This window comes from Chiloscyllium plagiosum, unplaced genomic scaffold (genome assembly GCF_037043375.1).
Source record: "Chiloscyllium plagiosum isolate Xiang-an unplaced genomic scaffold, Cpla_swu_hap1 HiC_scaffold_35, whole genome shotgun sequence".
Lineage (NCBI taxonomy): Eukaryota > Metazoa > Chordata > Chondrichthyes > Orectolobiformes > Hemiscylliidae > Chiloscyllium > Chiloscyllium plagiosum.
Genome location: NW_028270173.1, coordinates 28,265,675 through 28,290,034, shown reverse-complemented (window position 1 = coordinate 28,290,034; position 24,360 = coordinate 28,265,675). Strand labels below are relative to the sequence as shown.

Below are 24,360 nucleotides of genomic sequence, written 5' to 3'. Positions count from 1 at the left end.
GTGTGTGTGTGTGTGTGTGTGTATATACACACATGCTGCTCAGCCTGTTGGGTTTCTCCAGCATTGTGTGTGTGTGTGTGTGTATACACATGCTGCTCGACCTGTTGGGTTTCTCCAGCAGTGTGTGTGTGTGTGTGTGTGTGTGTGCACCTGCTGCTAGATCTGTTGGGTTTCTCCAGCAGTGTGTGTGTGTGTGTGTGTGTGTGTGTGTGTGTACACACATGCTGCTCAGCCTGTTGGGTTTCTCCAGCAGTGTGTGTGTGTGTGTGTGTGTATATACACACATGCTGCTCAGCCTGTTGGGTTTCTCCAGCAGTGTGTGTGTGTGTGTGTACACACATGCTGCTCAGCCTGTTGGGTTTCTCCAGCAGTGTGTGTGTGTGTGTGTGTGTACACACATGTTGCTCGACCTGTTGGGTTTCTCCAGCAGTGTGTGTGTGTGTGTGTGTGTGTGTGTGTACACACATGCTGCTCGACCTGTTGGGTTTCTCCAGCAGTGTGTGTGTGTGTGTGTGTGTGTGTACACACATGCTGCTCGACCTGTTGGGTTTCTCCAGCAGTGTGTGTGTGTGTGTGTGTGTGTACACACATGCTGCTCGACCTGTTGGGTTTCTCCAGCAGTGTGTGTGTGTGTGTGTGTGTGTGTGTACACACATGCTGCTCAGCCTGTTGGGTTTCTCCAGCAGTGTGTGTGTGTGTGTGTGTACACACATGCTGCTCGACCTGTTGGGTTTCTCCAGCAGTGTGTGTGTGTGTGTGTGTGTGTGTGTGTGTGTGTGTGTGTACACACATGCTGCTCGACCTGTTGGGTTTCTCCAGCAGTGTGTGTGTGTGTGTGTGTGTGTGTACACACATGCTGCTCGACCTGTTGGGTTTCTCCAGCAGTGTGTGTGTGTGTGTGCACACATGTTGCTCGACCTGTTGGGTTTCTCCAGCAGTGTGTTTGTGTGTGTGTGTGTGTGTGTACACACATGCTGCTCGGCCTGTTGGGTTTCTCTAGCATTGTGTATGTGTGTGTGTCAGATTTCTATTTTGACTTTGTTTGAGTTGATAGTTCTACATGAGCCTTGCAGTTAACTTTTATGAGCAGCTTACAAAATTCTGATGGCAGGACGCTTGTCTGTTAGGGAAACACTTGCTAAAATATTCAAATACTGGCTGGGATCATATAAAGGTGTGGCCACGTTCTGCCAGACATGCCATATGTGTCAAGGTGATGGGAAAACTCAAACTACGTACAAAATCCGGACTGCAGCGTTTTAAGAAGGCAGCTCATCATCACCTTCTCAGGGGCAGCTAGTTTTGAGCTAGTCCAACCAATGATGCGCTTATCCCATGAGTGAATAAAAAATAACTCCATTAAATCTGATTCTGATTCCCAGCCATTGAAGAACCAGTTAGCAGGCTCTTGTTAACTTGTATCGCTAAAACCATGAATGAAAAGCTGTATCTTTTACTGATAATGGATATTCCTGTAAAGGTTCCTGAAGCAATGCCTTTAAGAAGGAAATGTTGCAAACACTGTCGTGGAAAAGTTGGTTCAATACTTCACAAGATGTGTAAAATAAAAAGTTCAAGGCTTCCCATTTTATTTCACAAAAGAGATGTATCATTTCAGAAACAGCAATTTAAAACAATTTACGCCTTCTCTTATCAGCCACAATCTCAAGGGGAATTGAAAAGAGGACTTCAAATTTTGAAGACTATAATTAAAAATTGACTGCCAAATATATCCTAATGATTGGGATAAAGGCGTTCCTTTATTACAACAGATATTAAGGATGCTCCTAATGAATCTAAATTATTATGGACCAGACCTGAACCCTTCAATATACTTTAAGAAAGTAGCCTAGACCCTAACCTTTTCTTATTTTAAGGGAAGATTTGAAGTGTGTTTCAAATGTGATGAGAATGGTCAAACTACTCAACATTAAGCAAAACACAATTTATTTAAACACTATAGTTACAATACAACCAAAAGAATGAGGAATTTAGAATAACATAACTATTGGAAAACTTAAACAAATAATAGATTCAATAAGTATTGTTAATTAACTGTCCCAATATAGTAACACCCCAGAAACACACCCTTTGGTCAAAAGGCAAATTCAGATGCAGGTCCTCACATGCCGTTCTTCAGTCCAGGAGGGAAAAACACCATCAAGAGAAGATTCAGAGAGAATAGCAGGTATGAGGCACTTGCTAAAGCTTCCAACTCTTTTGTGATCCCAAAGGCTTTCTATGGTACTGAAAAAAACAAAAACCTATAAATCTGGATTTGTGAGAGCTGGCCACACGCATTCAGACTGTTTAAAAAGAAAACAAGGCTTCCGAAGCTTTTTACTCAAGTGATCTGGTGGGCTACTCGGTACCTCTACATTCCAAACTCTCTTAAAAATCACCAGAACAAAATAACCTCTTCAACTCACAACATCGTCACAACGAAGTAGTCCTTTTGAACTATTGACATGAAGTGAGAGGACAACTTCAGTTAACTAATAAAACTAAGCTTAGAGACTGCACTTCCTGCTTGTTTCAGGTTTTAGAGATAAACTGACCAAAACTTGAAAGCTGACCAAGCGTCATTTACAAGGTGTTCAAACACAATGAAAACTAGAGCAGATAAAAAGGCCACAGTTCAGCATATGCTGCTGCACACAAGGTGTTACTTCTATCCATTTCTGAATAACCATTGTGAGCAACAATTACTAGTTCTTATCAAATCGGAAGTAAACTCAATTATGCATTGAGTGCGGCACACAGAATATAGAATCAGTGAGCGTGTCATTTACCACATAAAAGAGATATGATGGGAAAGACAGGAGAAAAGTACATGTATGGCTATGTAAGAGATAGGGAGTGAAATAAAATACCAGAATAATTAGAGAATGAATCAGAAATTGAAAATTCTAAAACTTATCCACCAGGAACTAGAGTTGAGATGCAAAAAAAATGGGTTAGATAGCCTAATAGTTTAATTTCCAAACAGTTATTGAAACACCTGACAAAGTCCATTACAGAATCAGAAGTAAACTTTCATGACCAGGCAAGGAAAAGTAGCCCTGGTTCTTCATGATTTTAATGTGGTTCTTTACCATCAGCATTCTTACAGGATCAACCTAGAGAAATGAGCTCAAGTGAGGGAAGAGATGGACAGTGATGTGGTTGAAACGAGTCATAGTGGTTGGCGCTCATGTGTCGTGATGGTGCCAAAACCAGATTCTGTATTGATTTTTGCAAAGTCAGCATAGTAACAAAAACAGACTCACATCCTAGTTCAATACTGGAGGACAGCATTGAATGAGTTGGTCACATGCAATTCACCACCAACAATGACTTACTGAATGGATATTGGCAAGTTCCATTGACTGACAGAGCTACAGAAATATTCATTTTTATAACACCAGATGGATGATATCAATGCAAGGTTAGGCCATTTGAAATGAAAAATGCACCAGCTACATTCCAATGAATAACCAGTAAAGACATTGAGGGACTTCATACGGTCATGATTTACACCACTGGTCTGTTTGTCTTACAATTGCCTGCTTTCCATACCTCTCCTTTCTTGAATAGATGCATCTCATTTGCAGCTTTCCTCCTGTTGGGTCCTTATTGGAACCTGGTATTTTAAACGATTATAGCTATTACATTGATTAATTCTGCAGCCACTTCCTCTAAGAGTCTGAGATGCAGACCCTCATGTACAAGGAATTTGTCAGTCTTTCATCCCATTAGTTTCCATGATACACTAGCTCTTTGTGATTGTTTTAATTTCCACTCTCACTTTTGCCTTTTGATCTTCTACCATTTTTAGGATGCCTTTTTGTATCTTCAACTGTGAAGACAGATGCCTGTTTAAAGTCTCTGCTATTACCTCCCCACTCTCATCCTCTAAGGGACCAACATTTAGTTTAGCTAATCTTTTCCTTTGTATTTACTTGTAAGAATTTTTACAGTCTTATATCTTTTACCAATTCACTTTCATGTTTTTAATTTCTCCCTTTTTAATTTAGCCCACTCAATTCAGTCCTCATGATACCATGAAATAGTTAAAGATACTGTGCACTGTAGAGACTATAGGTTCAGACTTTGGGTGGCATGGTGTCTCAGTGGTTAGCACTGCTGCCTCATAGCACCAGGGACCCGGATTCAATCCCACCCTCAGGCAACTGTCCGTGCAGAATTTGCATGTCTGTGTGGGTTTCCTCCGGGTGCTCCGGTTTCCTCCCCCAGCCCAAAGATAAGCTGGTTAGGTGAGTTGGCCATACTAAATTGCCCATTGTGTTCAGGGATGTACAGGTTAGGTGCATGGGGAATTCAGGGTTATAGGGTGGGGAAGGTGAGTCTGAGTGGGATGCTGTTCAGAGGATTGGTGTGGACTCAATGTGCTGAATGGCCTATTTCCGCATTTTAGGGACTCTATGGTTTTATAAGTTTCAACCAAAAGTGCTGAAGACATGCTCCAGAACTGACTGCACCATTAGCTAAGCTGTTCCAGTACAACTACAATCCTGGTGTTGACCCAACAATGTGGAAAATGGTCCTGGTCTGGTCCTGTCTGCGAAAAACAGGACAAATCCAATCCATCCAATTACCACCTCATCATCTACCCTTGATGATCAGCAAAGAGGTAGTAAGGGTCATTGGCAGTGCCAAATAGCACTCGCTGAGCTTAGAGATGTTGGTGTAGTGGTAACATCTCCAGTCCTTTGGAGTCAACTCTGTTGTTACATTTCTGTAACTATCTTTATTTAAGTATAAGATATTAGTTTCAGACCCAAATTACTCACCTTGAAACTGAAAATGAAGTCCTATCATGTTATTATCACTTTTGCCAAGATGACAGTTTATGAGATTATTAATTCATCCCACCTCGTTGGACACAACCAGGTTGAAATTCCCTCCTCCCCAGTTGGGCGCAGAATATGTCATTCTGAGAAACTCTCCTGAATGCATTCGATTAAGCCATTTCCAAGACTGCAAGACTGCTTTCATCAATTTCATTTATTCAATTTATGTGAAGATTAAAATTATTCAGTTATGGAGTCATAGAGTTATAGCGATGTACAGCATAGAAACAGACCCTTCGGTCCAACTTGTCTGTGTCGACTAAATATTCTAAATTAATCTAGTCCCATTTGTCAGCATTTGGCCTATATCCCTCTAAACCCTTCCACTTCATATACCCATCCAGATGCCTTTGAAAAGTTGAAATTGTTCCAGCCTCCCACTTTTGGAATACTGTCTGTAATTCTGATCGCCCTGCTATAGGAAAGATGTTGTGAAACTTGAAAGGGTTCAGAAAAGATTTACAAGGATGTTGCCAGGGTTGGAGGGTTTGAGCTATAGGGAGAGGTTGAATAGGCTGGTGCTATTTTCCCTGGAGCGTCAGAGGCTGAGGGATGACCTTATAGAGGTTTATGAAATCATGAGGGGCATGGATGGGGTGAATAGTCAAGGTCTTTTCCCCAGGATAGGGGAGTCCAAAACTAAAGGGCATAGGTTTAAGGGGAAAGCAGAAAGATTTAAAAGGGACCTTGAGGTGGCACGGCGGCACAGTGGTTAGCACGGCTGCCTCACAGCACCAGGGTCCCAGGTTCGATTCCAGTCTCGGGCGAATGTCTGTGTGGAGTTTGCACATTCTCCCCGCGTCTGTGTGGATTTCCTCCGGGTGCTCCGGTTTCCTCCCACAGTCCAAAGATGTGCAGGGCAGGGTGAATTGGCCATAATAAGTTGCCCGTAGGTTAGGTGCGTTAGTCAGAGGGAAATGAGTCTGGGTAGGTTACTCTTCGGAGGGTTGATATGGAAGTGTTGGGCTGAAGGGCCTGTTTCCACACTGTAGGGAATCTAATCTAGGCTAAGGGACAACCTTGTGCCTATGGTATGAGCTGCCAGAGGAGGTGGTGGCCTAACCAATATCCTGTACTGCTGCAACATGACTTCCCAACTCCTGTTCTCAATGCACTAAGCCAATAAAGGCAAGCATACCAAAAATCTTCTTCACTTCAAGTCTAATTGCGACTGCACTTTCAAATTATCGATGTTCCTTTCTCACGAGCTTTTGTTATTTATTAATTTATGTTCTGTCCTACATAGCATCATAGATTAGATTACTTACAGTGTGGAAACAGGCCCTTCGAACAAACAAGTCCACACCGCCCCGCCGAAGCGCAACCCACCCAGACTCATTCCCCTACATTTACCCCTTCCCCTGACACTACGGGCAATTTAGCAAGGCCAGTTCACTTAACCTGCACATTTTTGGACTGTGGGAGGAAACTGGAGCACCCGGAGGAAACCCACGCAGACAATGTGCAAACTCCACACAGGCAGTTGCCTGAGGCGGTAACTGAACCCGAGTCTCTGGTGATGTGAGGCAGCAGTGCTAACCGCTGTGCCACCGTGCCGCCCCCAAGTTAGAGGTCAAAATCAGTATTCCCAAATATGGCTTTTTTTGTTTGCTATTTCCGATCTGTCCCTCCCAAACTGATTTGATACCTCTTTCTTCAGAGCCACAGTAAATTATATTTGCCATACTTAAAACGTCCTGCATTGACAGTGCAACTCTCACTAGCCTCAGAGCTTGCAGCTGTAAAGCTTCATAGAGGGTCATGACATGGTGTGCCAAGCCCTAGCCAATTCCTACAATCTGACCCGACGCCTCTTTCTGTTCCAGCATTGTTGATGAATATTGGTATCCATGGAAACAAGCTAACTCAGAAAAGCACACTATCTCCATCTCCCCCCTCCCCCAAATAGCCATTATTGTGATGTCGGTCGATTCTGGGACCAAACAAGACAACCTTCTAATTTGGTGAGCCAGAGGTTTGGAGGTCAGACAGATACTGGAACTTGTGTAGTGGCAGTGAGACCACTGGGGGCAGGGTGAGACAGTACTTGGAGCTGAGGGTGAGTATCAGGAGCTGGGGGAGAGAGCATTGGAACTGGGTGCTCGTGGAATGTGAGTGGGTGACGCATGAGTCCTGGAAGCTGGGGTAGAAAGTGTTGGAATTGAGAGGGAGAGGCTCATTTCTGTCTTATTTAGGCAAACTCCCCAATCACTTGTAGCACTGAAAATTAGTAAACTATAAATAGGTTATTTATTTGCATATTAGAACCAGTTTGTACATGCCACAGAAGAACTTAACAAGGAATATTGCGTGCAATTCTGGTCTCCTTCCTATCGGAAGGATGTTGTGAAACTTGAAAGGGTTTAGAAAAGATTTACGAGGATGTTGCCAGGTTTGGAGGATTTGAGCTATAGGGAGAGGCTGAACAGGCTGGGGCTGTTTTCCTTGGAGCGTCGGAGGCTGAGGGGTGACCTTATAGAGGTTTATAAAATCATGGATAGGATAAATAGACAAAGTCTTTTCCCCGGGGTGGGGGAATCTGGAATGAGATGGCATAGGTTCAGGGTGAGAGGGGAAAGATATAAAATAGACCTAAGGGGCAACTTTTTCACGCAGAGGGTGGTGCGTGTATGGAATGAGCTGCCAGAGGTAGTGTTGGAGGCTGCTACAATTACAGCATTTAAAAGGCATCTGGATGGGTACATGAATAGGAAGGGTTTAATGGGATATGGGCCAAGTGCTGGCAAATGGGATGAGATTAGGTTAGGATATCTGGTCGGCATGGACGAGTTGGACCGAAAGCTCTGTTTCTATGCTGTACATCTCTATGACTCTATGGCTCTAAATAGACATACTCTAGGATTTCTCTCTCTCCCTGTACACACACACACACACGCACCCTGCTGGCCACAAGCTGCTTTACATCCCCAAGAGACAATGATATATAATTTGCACATTCACTTAAATTGATATCACAGCAGCTGACAGCAGGGGATGAGAGTCTATGCTGTGGGATTTAGGGCTGACGACCGGGAGCTGAGAGAGTCACGAGAGCTTGGCGGTAAGGACCAGAAACTAAATGTACTTTGAGCAATTGGCTCCTACAGGGGAGGGTGTGTGGATGCCAGTAATAGTTGCAAGGAGACTAACCTGGATTCCAGGAGACCATTTGCACTGCATAGGGGAGTCATTGTGGGGGAGGCTTGAGGCCATGGTGAGAATGTGGGCAGCAGGAGAGAAAGAGGGAGGCATGAGTTAGTGATTGAAATGTGTAGTGTGTGTGTTTAAATATATGTTTGTGTTGTGTGTTGTATGTGTGTTGTGAGGTGTGTTTGTCTGTGTGTCTGTGTGGTGTGTGTACTGTGTGTCTGTGTGAGTGTGTCTGAGAGAGCATGCATGTGTATGTGTACTGTGAGGTGTGTACCTGTGTCTTGTGTGTGTCTGTCTGTGTGCGTGTGTTGTGAGGTGTGTCTGTGTGGTGTGTTTGTCTGTGTCGTGTGTATGTATTGTGTGCAGGGGTGTGTGTATGCGTGTGCCTGTGTGCATGTGTATGTGTATGTGTTGTGAAGAGTGTGTGTATGTTTGTACGTATTGTGCATGTAAATATATGTCCGTGTTGTGTGTTGTATTTGTAGATGTCTGACGTGAGTTTGTGTCTGTGTGTGGGTGTATGTGTGTGTTGTGAGGTGTGTATGTGTATGTGGGTGTGTGCGTGCGCATGTGTGTATTTCTCTGACCCACTACCTTCCCACTCCTCCTTCCCCTTCCCTGAGCTCTGACCAGAAACCCTTTCCCCTTCTCCTCCTCAGACTAGCGATGGAGTGGAAAAGCGTGAAGGTTCCCCCGGCATCCATTGGGCCCAAAGCCTGGCGGGACAGGGCCATCAAAGCAGTGGGGCTGGCTGAGGCCGCCATCGAGATTACAGCCCACCGCTACCAGGACACCCCGTTCCGCTCAGCCACTCTGTTTGAGAACCAGGCCCGACGCCTGGCCAGGAGGAAAGGCTGCAAGTACCTGCCCGGGGCGCTATCGGAGAACCCCGAGTCACTGGGAAAGTTCAAGTCCCGCCAGCAGAGGATGCAGCGGGAGAGGGAGGCCCTGGAGGAGGCCAAGAAGAATGTGTGCAGCGTGACGGCCTCCACCGAAGACCTGAGCAGCGACATCCTCTACAAGGTGCCCGAGGGCAAGGACACGGGCTGGGGCTTCAAGCTGGAGATGGAGCTGCTGCCCTTCCTGCGGGACCTGTGCGCCATGCAGAGCAATGAGCAGATCGGCAGCTACATGCTGCAGACCCGCTCGGTCATCGGCCACCTCCTGGACCAGATCAACCGCGTCAGCAGCGAGATCTTCCGGCTGAAGGAGACCCGGGACAAGCTGCGGCTGGCCCTGGCTGACATCCGCAAGGGCCTGGTCCTCAACCGCATGACCAACGAGATGCGCAAGATGCGGCCGGCCTTGGAACGGGTGAGTGGGCTCTGCCGGTCACTGCACTTCACTCGGGACACAACTCCCTACTTTCCCTTCCCCTCCCCACTTCCCCCGCCCCACTCCTGCCCATCCCCAATCCTTCCCCCACCCCCACTCCTCCCCTCCATTCCTCTCCTTCCACTCCTTCCCCTCCCCTCACTCCTGCCCTTCCCACCTCCCCACTCCTTCCCACTCCCACAATCATTCCCCCCACCCCCCCACACATCCCCCCCACCGTCCCACACCTCCTACAATCCTCCACTCCCCCACTCCTCTCCACCCCCAACCCCACAATCTTCCCCCTCCCCTCCCCTTCCCCCACTCTTCTCCCCACCCCCACTACTCCCCCCAGCCCCAATCCCTCCCACTCCCCCACTCCTCCCCCCACTCGACCCCACCCCAATCCTCCCCCTTCCTCACCCCCTCACTCCCCACTCCTCTCCCCACCCCCAGGCCTACCCCCCACAACCCCCACTCTACCCCCCCCTCCTCCACTCCTCCCCCAATCCCCACTCCTCCCTTCCACCCTCCAATCCTCCCGCCCCCCCCCCCACCATAGCAGGGTGAACAGAGCTGTACACAAGACTCCAAAGGTGGCCTCACCAACCGCCTGTGCAAACCCAACATGACATCAGAACCTGCCCAAGGCCGTCCATCTCCTCTTGCAGACTGTAGCTTCCTGACCGACATTCTGATTCTGGCTCCACTCACATTTACTTTTCAGAGCTCCTACCCTTCAGCGCAGTGATCAACCGATTCTGTCCAGTTAGGGGACCTCCCTTTGACCATGCCAGGACAGCCCAGAACCACTGAAGGATTACGGTGTAGAAGAAGGCCACTCAGCGCCCACCTTGCCTGCACCGGCTGTATTATCCAGCCCAGCTTTATTCTCCAGTGCCAGTCGGCTGCCCTTTCCCATATCTTGCAAACCATTACTGTCCAAAACAAAATCCCTCTTGCATAGCTGAGTGGAACCTGCCTCCAACAAGTTTCCATTGAAACCCTCCTAACCAGTCGCTGTGTGCGATTTGTGATTCGGGCTGCTTTCTTAGACTCCCTGTTGCCAAGTAGCCCCTTTGTGGTCAGCAAGATCCCACAAATGGCGAAGCACAGATGTCCTGTATCCGAGTAGTGTTGGTTGAGTGGTATGTTTTGGCATAAGACACTGGAGTTGCGTAGCCTCACCTGCGAGGGGTCCTGAAGGAATTGATTGATACTTGACATCGTAGAATCCCCCACAGTGTGGAGGCAGGCCATTTGGACCATCGAGTCTATACAAGCCCTCTGAAGACAGTCCCCCACCCCGATCCTGCATGCCCCATGGCTAACCCATCTCACCTGCACATCTTTGGAGTTTGTGAGGAAAGCAGAGCAGCGGGAGGAGATCCACACAGACATAGTGTGTAAACCCGACACAGATAATTGCTTGAGGGTGGAATCGAACCTGGCTCCCTGGTGCTGTGAGGCAGCAGTGCTAACCACTGAGCCAGCACGCTGACATCTGTGCACCCATAGAAAATATTCTCATAGCTGCTCTTTGAACTGCGCCCACTCCCCCCCCCCCTCCACCCCCCCACCTGTCTGCTTCTGGATGGCTCGCTCTGCATTGGGAATACTGGGTAGAGATGTGTCTATGAGAGTCGGGCAGTCTGCTGGTAGCAGGTACCAAGATCTGTGCTGACCATATCCTCCCGTGTGCGGAGTGAATGTTTATTGTGTGTAACTAGGGGAACGGTTGAGGAAAATTCAGTAAGTTTATTTTGCCAGTTAAGCACAGGAGGGATCTAGAATCGGAAGCAGATCCTGAGAGGGTGAGATGCCATAGTGGAGGAGGAGGGTTGTGTAGAGCAATGGAGCTGAATGATCACCTTAAACACATCAGTTGGATAGGAGTTCCTCATATTTTAAGGAGGGGGGGGGGGGGGAAGCAGGGAAAGGGACAAGAACTGATTCCTTAATATTAGGGGGAGAGTGAGGCACTGGTCTCCTTATTATTGAGATGAGAGAATGAGGTGCTGATCCCATTAATATTGGGGGCGGGGGTCATGGGTGCAGAGAGGCACTGACCCCTTTAATAATGGCGGGAGGAATAGAGAGAGAGGGAGAGGTGTTGATCCCTTTAATATCAAGGGGGTAGAGAGAGAGAGTGGGAGGTGCTGATCCCTTTAATATGGGGGGGGGGTGGGGAGAGAGAGAGAGGTGCTGACCTCTTTAATATAGAGGGGACAAAGAGAGAGAGAGAGGTGCTGACCTCTTTAATATCGAGGGGGCAGAGAGAGAGAGATGCTGATCCCTTTAAAATCTAGGAGGGGGGAAGAGAGAGAGGGAGGTGCTGATCCCTTTAAAATCTAGGAGGGGGGAAGAGAGAGAGGGAGGTGCTGATCCCTTCAATATTGAGACGGGGGTGGGAGGGAGAGAGAGAGAGAGAGAGAAAGGTGCTGACCTCTAATATCGAGGGGGCAGAGAGAGACAGTGCTGATCCCTTTAAAATCTACGGGGAAAAAAGAGAGAGGGAAGGGCTGATCCCTTTAATATTGAGGGGGGAAGAGAGAGAGAGACAGGGAGGTGGTGATTTCTTTAAAATCTAGGTGGGGGATAAGAGAGACAGAGAGAGAGCGAGGTGCTGACCCCTTTAATATCGAGGGACAGGGAGAGAGAGGTGCTGATCCCTTTAATAACTAGGGTGCACAGAGAGAGAGAGAGGTGCTGATTCCTTTAAAATCGAGATGGGGAGGGAAGAGAGGAGCTGATCCCTTTAATGTTGGAGAGAGAGAGAGAGAGAATGAGAAGCTGACCCCTTTAATGTTGGGGAGAGAGAATGAGGAGCTGATCCCTTTAATGTTGGAGAGAGAGAATGAGAAGCTGATCCCTTTAATGTTGGCGGGAGAAAATGAGGAGCTGATCCCTTTAATGTTGGAGAGAGAGCAAGAGAATGAGAAGCTGACCCCTTTAATGTTGGGGAGAGAGAATGAGGAGCTGATCCCTTTAATGTTGAAAGGAGTGGGTCAGTGAGCCCTTGAACAACAAGAGGAGGGAGGGAGACAGGAGTTTTGCAAAGATGCCAGAAGTTTTCACTCCCGTGTTGTACCCTCGGTTCTTGTTTGCTGCACTCACCTGGCTGTAGAAAGTTAAAAATCACACAACACCAGGTTACAGTCCAACAGGTTTATTTGGAAGCACTAGCTTTCGGAGCACTGCTCCTTCAGCAGGTGGTTGTGGCGTATAAGATTGTAAGACACAGAATTTATAGCAAAAGTTTAAGTGTGATGCAACCGAAATTATACATTGAAAAAGACCCGGATTGTTTGTTAAGTCTCTCATCTTTTAGAATTACCCTGTTGGTTTCAGTTCCTTCACATGTAAATCACAAAACGTTTTTTAAAAGTTACATTCTCAAGTGCACTTTAACAATTGGTGCCCAGATAAGGGATTGAAGATGTTAACTCCCCATGTGGCTGTCTGTGCCACAATGGTCAGGCTGATTCTAATCTTAAAAAAAAAACCATTGACAGAATCTTACATGGCTTCACCTGGCTGTGTCCTGGTCTGTGCAGGAACCCGATGGAGCTGATTTACTGATTGGCCTGGAGAAGAAACATCTCTCCGAGATTAAACCGAGCTTGGAGGAGCCTCTGCACACGATCAAGGACATGCTTCAGGTTAGCAGCTGGGAGGGTCAGTCAGGGTGGCCTGTTGACAGAAGCCTGTATTCTCGGTTTTATCATTTCTCCCCTGCTGCCTGCAATCCCCCTCCTTTTACATCACCATCCACATGTTCACCTGGCGGACTGTCTCTCAGTGAAGGTCACCTTGTCTCGTGCTGTCAGGTCACTGACACTGCTGTGATTGACTCCAACCTCAGGGCGTCCCTACCTCGGCCGCAACACGCAAGTTGTGTAAACCTGTCCAGAGGCAGGTTCGTTACCGCCACAGGAGAGCCTGGACACACCAGTCCCTCCAATGGTTCTTCCAAAAGAAACATCAGGGACAGCATGCGGTTAGATACAGAGTAAAGCTCCCTCTACACTGTCCCCATCAAACACTCCCAGGACAGGGACAGCACGGGGTTAGATACAGAGTAAAGCTCCCTCTACACTGTCCCCATCAAACACTCCCAGGGCAGGGACAGCATGCGGTTAGATACAGAGTAAAGCTCCCTCAACACTGTCCCCATCAAACACTCCCAGGACAGGGACAGCATGCGGTTAGATACAGAGTAAAGCTCCCTCTACACTGTCCCCATCAAACACTCCCAGGGCAGGGACAGCATGCGGTTAGATACAGAGTAAAGCTCCCTCAACACTGTCCCCATCAAACACTCCCAGGACAGGGACAGCATGCGGTTAGATACAGAGTAAAGCTCCCTCAACACTGTCCCCATCAAACACTCCCAGGACAGGGACAGCACGGGGTTAGATACAGAGTAAAGCTCCCTCTACACTGTCCCCATCAAACACTCCCAGGACAGGGACAGCATGGGGTTAGATACAGAGTAAAGCTCCCTCTTCACTGTCCCCATCAAACACTCCCAGGACAGGGACAGCATGCGGTTAGATACAGAGTAAAGCTCCCTCTTCACTGTCCCCATCAAACACTCCCAGGACAGGGACAGCATGGGGTTAGATACAGAGTAAAGCTCCCTCTACACTGTCCCCATCAAACACTCCCAGGACAGGGACAGCATGCGGTTAGATACAGAGTAAAGCTCCCTCTTCACTGTCCCCATCAAACACTCCCAGGACAGGGACAGCATGCGGTTAGATACAGAGTAAAGCTCCCTCTTCACTGTCCCCATCAAACACTCCCAGGAAAGGGACAGCATGGGGTTAGATACAGAGTAAAGCTCCCTCTACACTGTCCCCATCAAAAACTCCCAGGACAGGGACAGCACGGGGTTAGATACAGAGTAAAGCTCCATCTACACTGTCCCCATCAAACACTCCCAGGACAGGGACAGCATGGGGTTAGATACAGAGTAAAGCTCCATCTACACTGTCCTCCATCAAACACTCCCAGGACAGGGACAGCATGGGGTTAGATACAGAGTAAAGCTCTCTCTACACTGTCCCCATCAAACACTTCCAAAACAGGGACAGCACGGGGTTAGATACAGAGTAAAGCTCACTCTACACTGTCCACATGAAACACACCTGGGGCAGGGACAGCACGGGGTTAGATACAGAGTAAAACTCTCTCTACACTGTTCACCATTAAACACTCCCAGGACAGGGACAGAAGAGGGTTAGATACAGAGTAAAGCTGTCTCTACACTGTCCCCCCATCAGATATTCCCAGGACAGGGACAGCATGAGGTTAGATACAGGGTAAAGCTCTCTCTACGCTGTACCCCATCAACCACTCCCAGGACAGGGACAGCACACAGCACAGGGTTCGATACAGAGTAAAGCTCCCATTACACTGTTCCCATCAAACACTTTCAGGACAGGAACAGCATCGGGTCAGATACAGATTAAGTCTCCCTCGACGCTGTCCCATTAAACACTCTTGGGACAGGTACAGCATGGGGTTAGGTCTAGTGAAGCTTCCTCTACACTGTTCCATTAAACACTTTCTTGTCAGGGATAGCATGGGGTTAGATACAGAGTTAAAAAAAAACCTCTACATTGTCCCATTAAACACTTTCCTGTCAGGTACAGCATGGGGTTAGATATAGAGTAAAACTGCCACTACTCTTTTAAACAAAAGTAAATGACCCTTAATACTGTCCCCATCAAATACTTGCAGGGAAGGGACAGCAGGGAGTTAGATATAGTGAAGCCTCCTCAAAACTGACCCCATCAAACACTGCCAGGAAAGGGGCAGAATGAAGCTAGCTTCCTGTAGGAAAGGGATATCATGGGGTTGATTATAGAGTAAAGCTCTCTACTCCTATCCCATTAAACACTGTCAGGGCTGGGGCATCTTGGGGTTAGAGACAGAGTAAAGCTGCCTCTATGCTCTCCCCATCAAGCACTCGTTCTGTAGGAAAGCAAGGATAGATACAAATAATGACCATCATACAGTCTAGTGACCCTTTCCAGGTTACAAATGAACTGTCCTGAACTACCTGATCTCAGGTTGGGTGATAGTGAATGTTTCAGGATGAATCTCAGTCTCCACTGACACTGTCCACTTACCCTTTACCTTGGGGCATGAAGATTTCGATTTCAGAGCCTTGCTCGTGGCTATAACCACAATGAAATGACGACAAACGTGTGCCGCATTGTTTAGGTAGCAAGTAGTGAAACTTTTCTCGTCATCCAGGCTCTTGTGATGGTATCTGTCTGTAATCCTCTCCCAGAAACTGGATGCTGCTCGGACAAAGTTGCAAGAATGCTACAAAGAGCGGATGCTGGTTATTGATCTGGTCCCTCAGTTACTGAGCCAGACCACCAAAGAAGCCAGAACAGATTGTCTGACTCCGAGATTAACCAAAGCACTATCAGAAGTCAGGGACGTTAACTTGATGCCCTCACCAACACCAGTTGGCCCATACACCTACGGTAAGGCGAGAAAGAGTCACACAATACAGAGAGCATCCAGGACAGTGCTGGAGACACCTGCCCATGTGGACAGGCCTTTATCACAGCGTCAGGAATAACTGTCCACGTGGGGAGACACATATCACAGCGTCAGGAATAACTGTCCACATGGGGAGACACATATCACAGAGTCAGGAATAACTGTCCACATGGGGAGACACATATCACAGCGTCAGGAATAACTGTCCACATGGGGAGACACATATCACAGCCTCAGGAATAACTGTCCACATGGGGAGACACATATCACAGCGTCAGGAATAACTGTCCACGTGGGGAGACACATATCACAGCGTCAGGAATAACTGTCCACGTGGGGAGACACATATCACAGAGTCAGGAATAACTGTCCACGTGGGGAGGATTGTATTGCAGTCTCAGGATTAACAGTCCACACGGGGAGGCCTGTATCACACTGTTAGGTGAACCACTCTATAGAGAGGGCTGTATTCCACAGTAGTGTCAGGCTCAGAGGCAAGGATGCTACTGGGAGAGGGAACGGCCTAGTGGTATCATTGCTCGACTATAAATCCGCGGAACCAAGAAATGTTCTTGGGGGGGGGGGGGGGGCTGTGTTTGAATCCTCCACCATGCAGGTGGGGGAATTTGAATTCAATAACAATCTGGAAATCAGATGACCATGATGCCATTGTTGATTGTCAGAAAAATAAATCATCTGGTTCACTATTGTCCTTGAGGGAAGGAAAACTGCCGTCCTTACCTGGCCTGGCCTACATATATCTGCAGACCCACAGCAGTGTGGTCGATTCTCATATGCCCTTAGGGATGGGCAATAAATGCTGGCTTAGCCGGTGAAATCTCTCCACAAAGACTGGTATCCTGTCACACTTTATTTACACATGGAGAGTCTTTCGCACTGATCCATATCCCTCAGAGTGAGCAGGGTGCCTGACACCCTCTTCTTATCTGTTAGCCAGGGCTCCCAGATTGGACCAGTTAATATCCCCAATCAGGGAACTCCTGTGATGTTCTCCTGAATGACCTCATGATAATCAGTACAGCCATCAGCAGCCATATCCTGCAAATGAATACATATGAAACACTGCTAAGATTGCCAGGGATAAATGACTGGGCCAAGTGTATAACCATGTCATTATAGAGTACACTATTATGGTTGTGTTGCTGTGCTTAGCGATGTGATTAAATGAATGGTGCTGTCAGTCCTGGTTCTTGGAACCTGCATTGAGGTGAAGGATAGTGACCATCCTGAAAAACCCCAAACAATGCTCACTCGTGTATCCGGACACATTGCTATCTGAAACGTGCGAGTAATGACCAAATCTCATCTCGTTACCAGCTTGCGATAAGGCGATGAATAATGCAAAAAGTGTCATTGTCCAGTCCAGGAATGTACGGGAGAAGAGCGACAAGTTAATAGAGGACTCTGTTGTGGTCATCAAAGGGGCACAGAAATCAGTCAACGATGGGCTTACTCAGAAGATGGCAGAGAATGTGGCCATGACGGTAAGAACCAGTCACCCAAGAACATGCATGCAGCTGGTTTTGTGACATCTGTGCTTAACTTCCCTCTCCTCCCTCTTTAGTTTGTTCACCCTTGTCAGCTTTTCCCAACCCTGCTTTCTGAAAAGTGATGACGCATCTTTTGGGTATTTGCCAGCCTCGACTAGTTGGGATGTTGCAATTTCTTTGATGGATGTGGGTGGCACAGTGACTCAGGGTGGCACAATGGCTCAGTGGTTAGCACTGCTGCCTCACAGTGCCAGGGGACCTGGATTCAATTCCAGCCTTGGGTGACTGTCTGTGTTAAGTTTGCATATTCTCCCCGTGTCTGTGTGGGTTTTGTTCAGGTTTCCTCCCACAGTCCATAGATATGCAGGTTTGTTGGATTGACCATACTACTTTGCCCCTCAGAGTCCTTAGATGTGCAGGCTAGGTGGATTAATACAGCAGCGAAATAATGGCCAGTACTGAACTTAATTAAATCAAAACATTGCACAGAAACAAAGTCAGTTTAGATCGGCAAACTGTACCACTTGTGATGTTTGCTGATCTGAATTGAACTTCTAGTGGAGTTAGTGTCGAATGTTTGATAAGGCAATATTCCAGATGTTATTATTTTAGGAACTTCCAGTAGCTGCTCATTAAAGTTTCACAGACCGTAACCAACAGGCTGGAATTGTGACCCTGAGTGAGGGACAAATATGGATCTGGACACTGGGATGGTCTTCCTTACTTCTCTCTGAAGCAAAGGTTCACCCAAGACCTGGGACTGAGGTTGAGTATTTCACCCTCAGTCAATACAACACTGCCCTTGTGATGTCAAACGTAAGTGCTCGGTTTCCTGGCGTGGGGACTTGTATTCGTCACCTTGCAGTCTAGAGGGGAGAGAGTGGAACAGGCAATTGGCCGCTGTCTCCTGGTGATGTTGTCAGAGAGGTCAGCACTCTCTACATGGCATGGCATAATGTACATCTGTCAATAAAGAGTACCATATCCATAGCTTATTGTGATCAATACTGCAGTCTGTTGGTTAGCTTTGACCAAAACCTGAATGACCTGCCAGAGGAAATTGTGGAGGCTGGTACAATGATGTCGATAGAAACGCATCCGCATGAGTACATGAATAGGAAGGGTTTAGAGGGATATGCACCAAACGCTGGCAAATGAGACTTGGTCAGTTTAGGATATCTGATCGGCGCGGATGAGTTGGACCGAAGGGTCTGTTTCTGTGCTACCCATCTCTGAGGTGCAGAGTTGAGAGCAGAACTAAAGATTGTAATGATTTGGAGGTTTGGTGGGGGGGGGGGGGGGATGGGGTTTGGTGGAGTGTGCACTGGCTAACCCATGTTGGTTTCGGGTTTTCCCTCTCTTTCAGCAACACATGGAGGTCAGCTCTGGGGAAACGCGAGCTGCCCTTAATCGCACGCAGCGCTGGTATGATGACATGGAATTGGCGAGTGGCATCGTTCTGGTACGTGGGGAGCCATGCCAGGAGGGGGTTCAGGTTGAGATGGTTGAGGGGGCGGGGAGCTGGAGAATGAGGGAGTGGATCCAACCCACAGAGGGCACCATGAGCTTGGGTGACTCTGCTCAGTGAGCCACCCCACCATCACCCTCTCCAAATGACCTCTGAGACCCTTCCAATGGTCAAATTGCCCACCCTCTTAAAAACACAGGGGTATTGTTACTCCTCGCACACCCCACTCACGTTTTATGACACAACTTGCACGGAGATGTCCGTTATTGACTGCAGATTGCAGACTGCCATTCACATTGCCTCCAGTCCTGGGTGATGCCACTTCGGAAACAGGCCCTCTTTCTGGGCGAGTGTTAGTGGTTCAACTTCACCCTGATCCTATCCCTCCCTCTTGATGTTCACCGTGCAAGTACTTTCCTGTTAGGTGTCTTTGGAATTTCATTGTACTTTGTGGTTAAGTACTCACTCGCTGAGCACGAGTCTCCAGCGGATATATTGCCCATCGCGAAGTGCCATTGAGAAGGTGGTGGTGAGCTGCCGTATTGAACTGCTGCAGTCGGTGGGGTGCAGGCATATCACCCGCCCCCCCCCCCCCACCCACTACCGCCACCATCAGTGCTGTTAGGGAAGGGAGTTTCCAGATTATGACCCAGTCTCTTAAATGCAATATCGGGGTAGGTTACCTCAATTGACGGGATGATGCCAACAGCGCAGGTTATTTTCCTGTACTGGCTGATGCCACCACCATGATGGTCTCCCCATCTTAAACTCCACCCTTGCCTGAGGCATAGTGACCCTCAAGTGAAGACGTCACCAGTCATCGATATTTCTCTCTCTCTCTCTCTCTATACTCACTCTCACTCACTCGTTCGTTCTCTCTGATAAGACAGCAGCCCTATGGGACTATAGCTGCGGCACGGTGGCTCAGTGGTTAGCCTCACAGCGCCAGGGACCTGGGATCGATTCCACCCTCGGGCGACTGTCTGGGTGAAATTTGCGCGTTCTCCCCATGTCTGTGCGGGATTCCTCCTGCTCTGGTTTCCTCTCACCATCTAAAGACATGCAAGTTAGGTGGATTGGCCCATGCTAATTTGTCCTGTAGTGTCCAAGGATGTGCAGGCTTGGGGGGGCGGGGGTTAGCTATGGGAAATGCAGGGTTATGGGGTGTCTCTGCGGAGGTTCGGTGTGGACTGGATGGGCGAAGGGCCTGCTTCCACGCTGTAGGGATTCTATTCCACCATAGCGAAGTTTACATTTATGATCGTTCCGAAGTGTGCAAATGTGGTTCTAAGTTGGTCCAAAGATTGGTAACACAAGCCATGCGTTGGCTGACTTCACTCCTACCTAACTCTTTAAGAGAGTGCTTGTTTTGTTCACTTTGTTCACCAGGGTCCAGTGGATAGCAGGCACCTAATGCTGCGTGAGCGGCTGGACAGACCTTTGGTGAAAGTTTACCAGCGTCACCCGGCGACCCAACTTCCTGAGGCAGCAACTCTTGTCAAGGTCGGTACGCAGATAAGTCTATTTCTTTCTTGCAAAGAATGAAATGGGTGCAGGATCAACTGAGTGCTTCCAAAATGTGGGATTGTTGCACTTTACTTTCAAATAGCGGAACATTTGAAACCGAGGACACTCGAGGGGGGCAGAATTGGAGGACGGCAGATATCTCAAGAGGATCGTGGGGCTGAAGGAGATTACAGCTCGCGAGAATTTTAGGACTGGGGTGCAACTGAGAGTTGAGAGCAACCTCGCGCTCATGGAGGGGAGGGGTGAGGAGGTCCATTTATTATTTTCAATGAGAACTCGAACCGCAGGCTGCACTTTCAAAACTGCATTGATACGTGACCAGTGCATGGTGAAACTGCAGCCTTGGTGTTCCCATGTATGTGCCTCCCATGTCCTTTCAGGTGATGAGAGGAGGTATTAATGGATCTCGAGCAGGGAGATGGGAGTTGTGGTATGGAATTGTCACCGTGGGTGTGAAGCAGAACTGAAGGGGCTGAATGGCCACCCCCCCCCCCCCCACTTTCCTCTTCCTATTCTCGGGCAGTAACGTCAAAAATGGAACGTCCTGCCGGTAACAGCAGCAGAACTGTCTTGGCTTCTTTTTAAAACAACCTCAATCAAGAATTGAAACAGAAATGGTGGGGCAGGGGATGGACTAAAAAGGTGGAGCTGACACCAAACTCTTCTGGAAAGCTCGCCTATGAAGATCTGGAGATCGAGTATCCCTTTCCCACCGTTAGTTTTAGTGTTCTGTTAGTAACAGGGCCCTTAGCTTGACTCTGTGAGATCCTGGACTCTCACAGGGTACGTGTCAATCGTTCTGAGAGTGCATTCAGCATCCTGTCATCTGAGGCAGATGCATTCCTCATAGAGTCATGCGGCACGGAAACAGACCCTTTGGTCGAATTCATCCATGCCGAACAGGTATTCGTAACAGAAGTGGTCCCATTTGCCTGCATTTGGCCTTTATCCCTCTGTACTTTTCCCATCTGTAGTCCTGTCCAATTGTCTTTTCAATGTTGTAATCATACCCACCTCCACCACCTTCTCTGGCAGCTTGTTCCATACACGCACCACCCTCTGTGTGGAAAATATTGCTCCTCTAGGTCCCTTTTAAATCTTTCCCCTCTCACCTTAAACCTATGCACCCCTGGTTTTGGACTCCTCTGCCCTGGGGAAAAGATTTTGGCTGTCCACCCTACCTATGTCCCTCATGAGTTTATAAACCTCTACAAGGTCACCCCTCAGCCTCTGACCCTCCAGCAACAAAAGTCCCAGCCCACCCAGCCTCTCCTTACAAGTCAAACGCTCCAGTCTCGCTAACCCACACCCTTTCCACTTTAATAACATCCAAAAGGATCCCACTTGGGTTAATTCCTAGGCTCGTTTAAACTTTTCAAGAAGAGTAATTACGCCACAAATCGGAAAGCTAGAAATCCGAATTGAAAACGGAAAATGCAGGAAATATCCAGCAGGCCCTTCGGCCCACAACATCGTGGGCCGAAGGGCCTGTTCTGTGCTGTATTGTTCTATGTTCTAGGCTGTGACAGTGTTTGCTGAGAGACAGGGCGAGAGAACCAGAGTTAATGTTTCAGGCCTGACCTTTCAGGACAGGGAGAATGTTAAGATTCCATGTTGTGTGACTCTGAGTCATTAATTCCTACTGGAGGAGGGTAGGGACAAAAACAAAGGGAAAGATCATCAACAGGGCAAAAGACACGAGAGATTAAATGATGCAAAAGTTCATGCTTCGGAACCAAAGGGAATGGAGATGGGACTGAGAAAGTAGCAATGATGCAAAAGGTGTGCCTGGAGCAGGTGTGTTGCTGACCGAAAATGAAAAACATAAATGCTATATGTTAACACCACCGATAAGATTGTGCTGGTCTGGTTTTCATCTTACAGAAATGATGCTGAGGCGCAAAAGGAGGTGCGACACAGATTTCCATGGATGATACCAGAACTGAGACGATTTATTTATATTAACTCCAGGAACATGGGCTACCCTGAGAGCACCATGATTTTGAGATGCCGGTGTTGGACTGGGGTGTACAAAGTTAAAAATCACACAACACCAGGTTATAGTCCAACAGGTTTAGTTGGAAACATTAGCTTTTGGAGCGACGCTCCTTCATCAGGTGATGATGAGAAGTGGTGGGTTTGGAAGGTGCTGTGGAGGAAGATTTGAGGAAGATGGGGTAGAGAAAAATCTTTGCACTTGTGTTTGAAAAGTATGTTGAGCGCCAACTTTCGGCTTAACCCAATCTCTTTTGTTTCACCCCCACAAACCAACCCTCACCCCTCATCGCCAACTAGGGTGTTGGAGTGCTAAAAGATGCAATGGCAGAAACCAGTCGAAACATAGAAATGTTGAAGGTCGCAAGAAAGCGGCTAAATGAGAACATACGTGACAAAAAAGCTGGGTTCCGAATAGATTCAGGGATAGTCCGATTCCGCAAGCTGAAAGCACCGGCTCGGATACATCTAGATGAGTCGAAGCCACTGAGTGGCAACTAAATGGAGGAGGACTTGGGATATATTTATGTCCTGCTAGGTGTTTTGTGTTCCTTTTCACGGGCAATAATTAAAACATTTTAATCGCTTGTTCTGCAATGATTCTTCGCACCACATTTTCCAGTTCAATCAACAAACAACCTCCGGGAACTACAAGTGATAATTGTTAGTCCTGTGTTCACATTGTTAGTCACAATCCAGATGGAGCACATTTACAGGTTTGTCCCTGAGGTGGGCGGTGGTCATTGACGCATATTTCTCCTGTTTGTATTCCTGGTTAGTTGCCGTTCCACACTCCCCCAGTCACCCCTCGCTGATCACGTATCAGTGCAGTTTTGAAGGTGTAGGCTGGGTTCGATTCCCTGTTGAAAGTAATGAATGGACCTCCTCACCTCTTCCCTCCATAAGCATGAGGTTGCTCAAAACACTTGCTGCCCGACATTCTTCATTGCACCAAGCCCCGTCTGTTAATCATTCCCTGTGTTCTCTGGCCTATGGCATCAATGAGGATTTCACCAGATCAGTGCAGGTAATGGTGGATGTGGGCACAGCCACAATGTTTAAAAAACGTTTGGATAAGTACATGAATAGGAAAGGTTTGGAGAAATATGGGCCAGGTGCAGGCAGGTGGGACTAGTTTAGTTTGGGATATTGTTTGGCATGGATGAGTTGGACTGAGTGGTCTGTTTCCATGCTGTATGACTCTAAAGGCATGTTGCAATACATGTTGTTGAGCTGGCTAACCCTATCAGGGGTTTGTGGAAAATCCCTTGGCACTTATTTTGAAGAAGACATGGCACAGTGTCCCTAGTGTTCTTTCCAATGTTTTCTGCACATCACTAAAAACAGGTGACCTAGTTGTCATCACATTGATGCTTATAGGATCTCGTTGCTGTGCTTCCTACATTGCTACGATGGAAAAGCACAACACTTCCAGCAGAAATCTGAAATCTGAGCTCTGGGAACATGAGTCAGGGCTGGCAACATCCCAAGAGATTGGGAGCAGAGCGAGATGATAGGTTGTGGGTCTGAAACATGGAGCAGAGTTTTCCCCCTGTGGGTTCTCAAACCAACCCTCGGGATATTAGTGTGAGAAACAAAAGCTCACTCACTTTAATAATTTCAGTCCGAGACTAATTTCTGATCAGCCATTTATTTGTACACCTATAGATGGGTGCTTTGTCTAATTACCTGGTAAGGTAATGACAAAATGCACACTATATCCAAAAAACCCTCGCAATTTATACCATATGTTTTCCTTATTCCATTGTCTGTTCCCTGCTTCGCTTACGTCACTCATTTCCTTAAGACTTATCTCACAACTTCTGTTTATCCTGTTTTGTCCGTGACAAACTCTTATCTCTGACTCCCATAAGGGTGTTTGACGTCAGTCTATTATAGATTATTGATTAGGCATATCTTTTCTTCTATCAGCATCTATTTCCATCCAGAGGCCACTTTGACCTCTTTGATTGGGGTTTGTTCCTGTGTCCCCATGTAAGGGGGAAACAGATGCTTT

General features: G+C 47.5%; 1 protein-coding gene across 4 annotated transcripts; it reads left to right on the top strand.

Annotated features, from left to right (window-relative positions):
• Positions 1-7,826: 7,826 nt before the first annotated feature.
• On the top strand, positions 7,827-22,997 carry tektl1 (tektin like 1). 4 transcript variants are annotated; one of them, XM_087978882.1, is made up of 8 exons: positions 7,827-7,914; positions 8,663-9,317; positions 12,833-12,979; positions 15,622-15,823; positions 17,181-17,347; positions 18,720-18,815; positions 20,211-20,324; positions 22,644-22,997. In XM_087978882.1, exons 2-8 carry the CDS (start codon positions 8,670-8,672, stop codon positions 22,842-22,844), a joined length of 1,575 nt encoding a protein of 524 aa, XP_087835008.1. In that variant the 5' UTR covers positions 7,827-7,914; positions 8,663-8,669; the 3' UTR covers positions 22,845-22,997. The 4 variants fall into 4 exon arrangements, with proteins under 4 accessions (XP_087835008.1, XP_043533723.1, XP_087835007.1 ...); XM_043677788.2 differs by lacking the exon at positions 7,827-7,914 and having other exon boundaries at positions 8,116-9,317; positions 12,875-12,979; XM_087978881.1 differs by lacking the exon at positions 7,827-7,914 and having other exon boundaries at positions 8,116-9,317.
• The last annotated feature ends 1,363 nt before the right edge of the window (positions 22,998-24,360 follow it).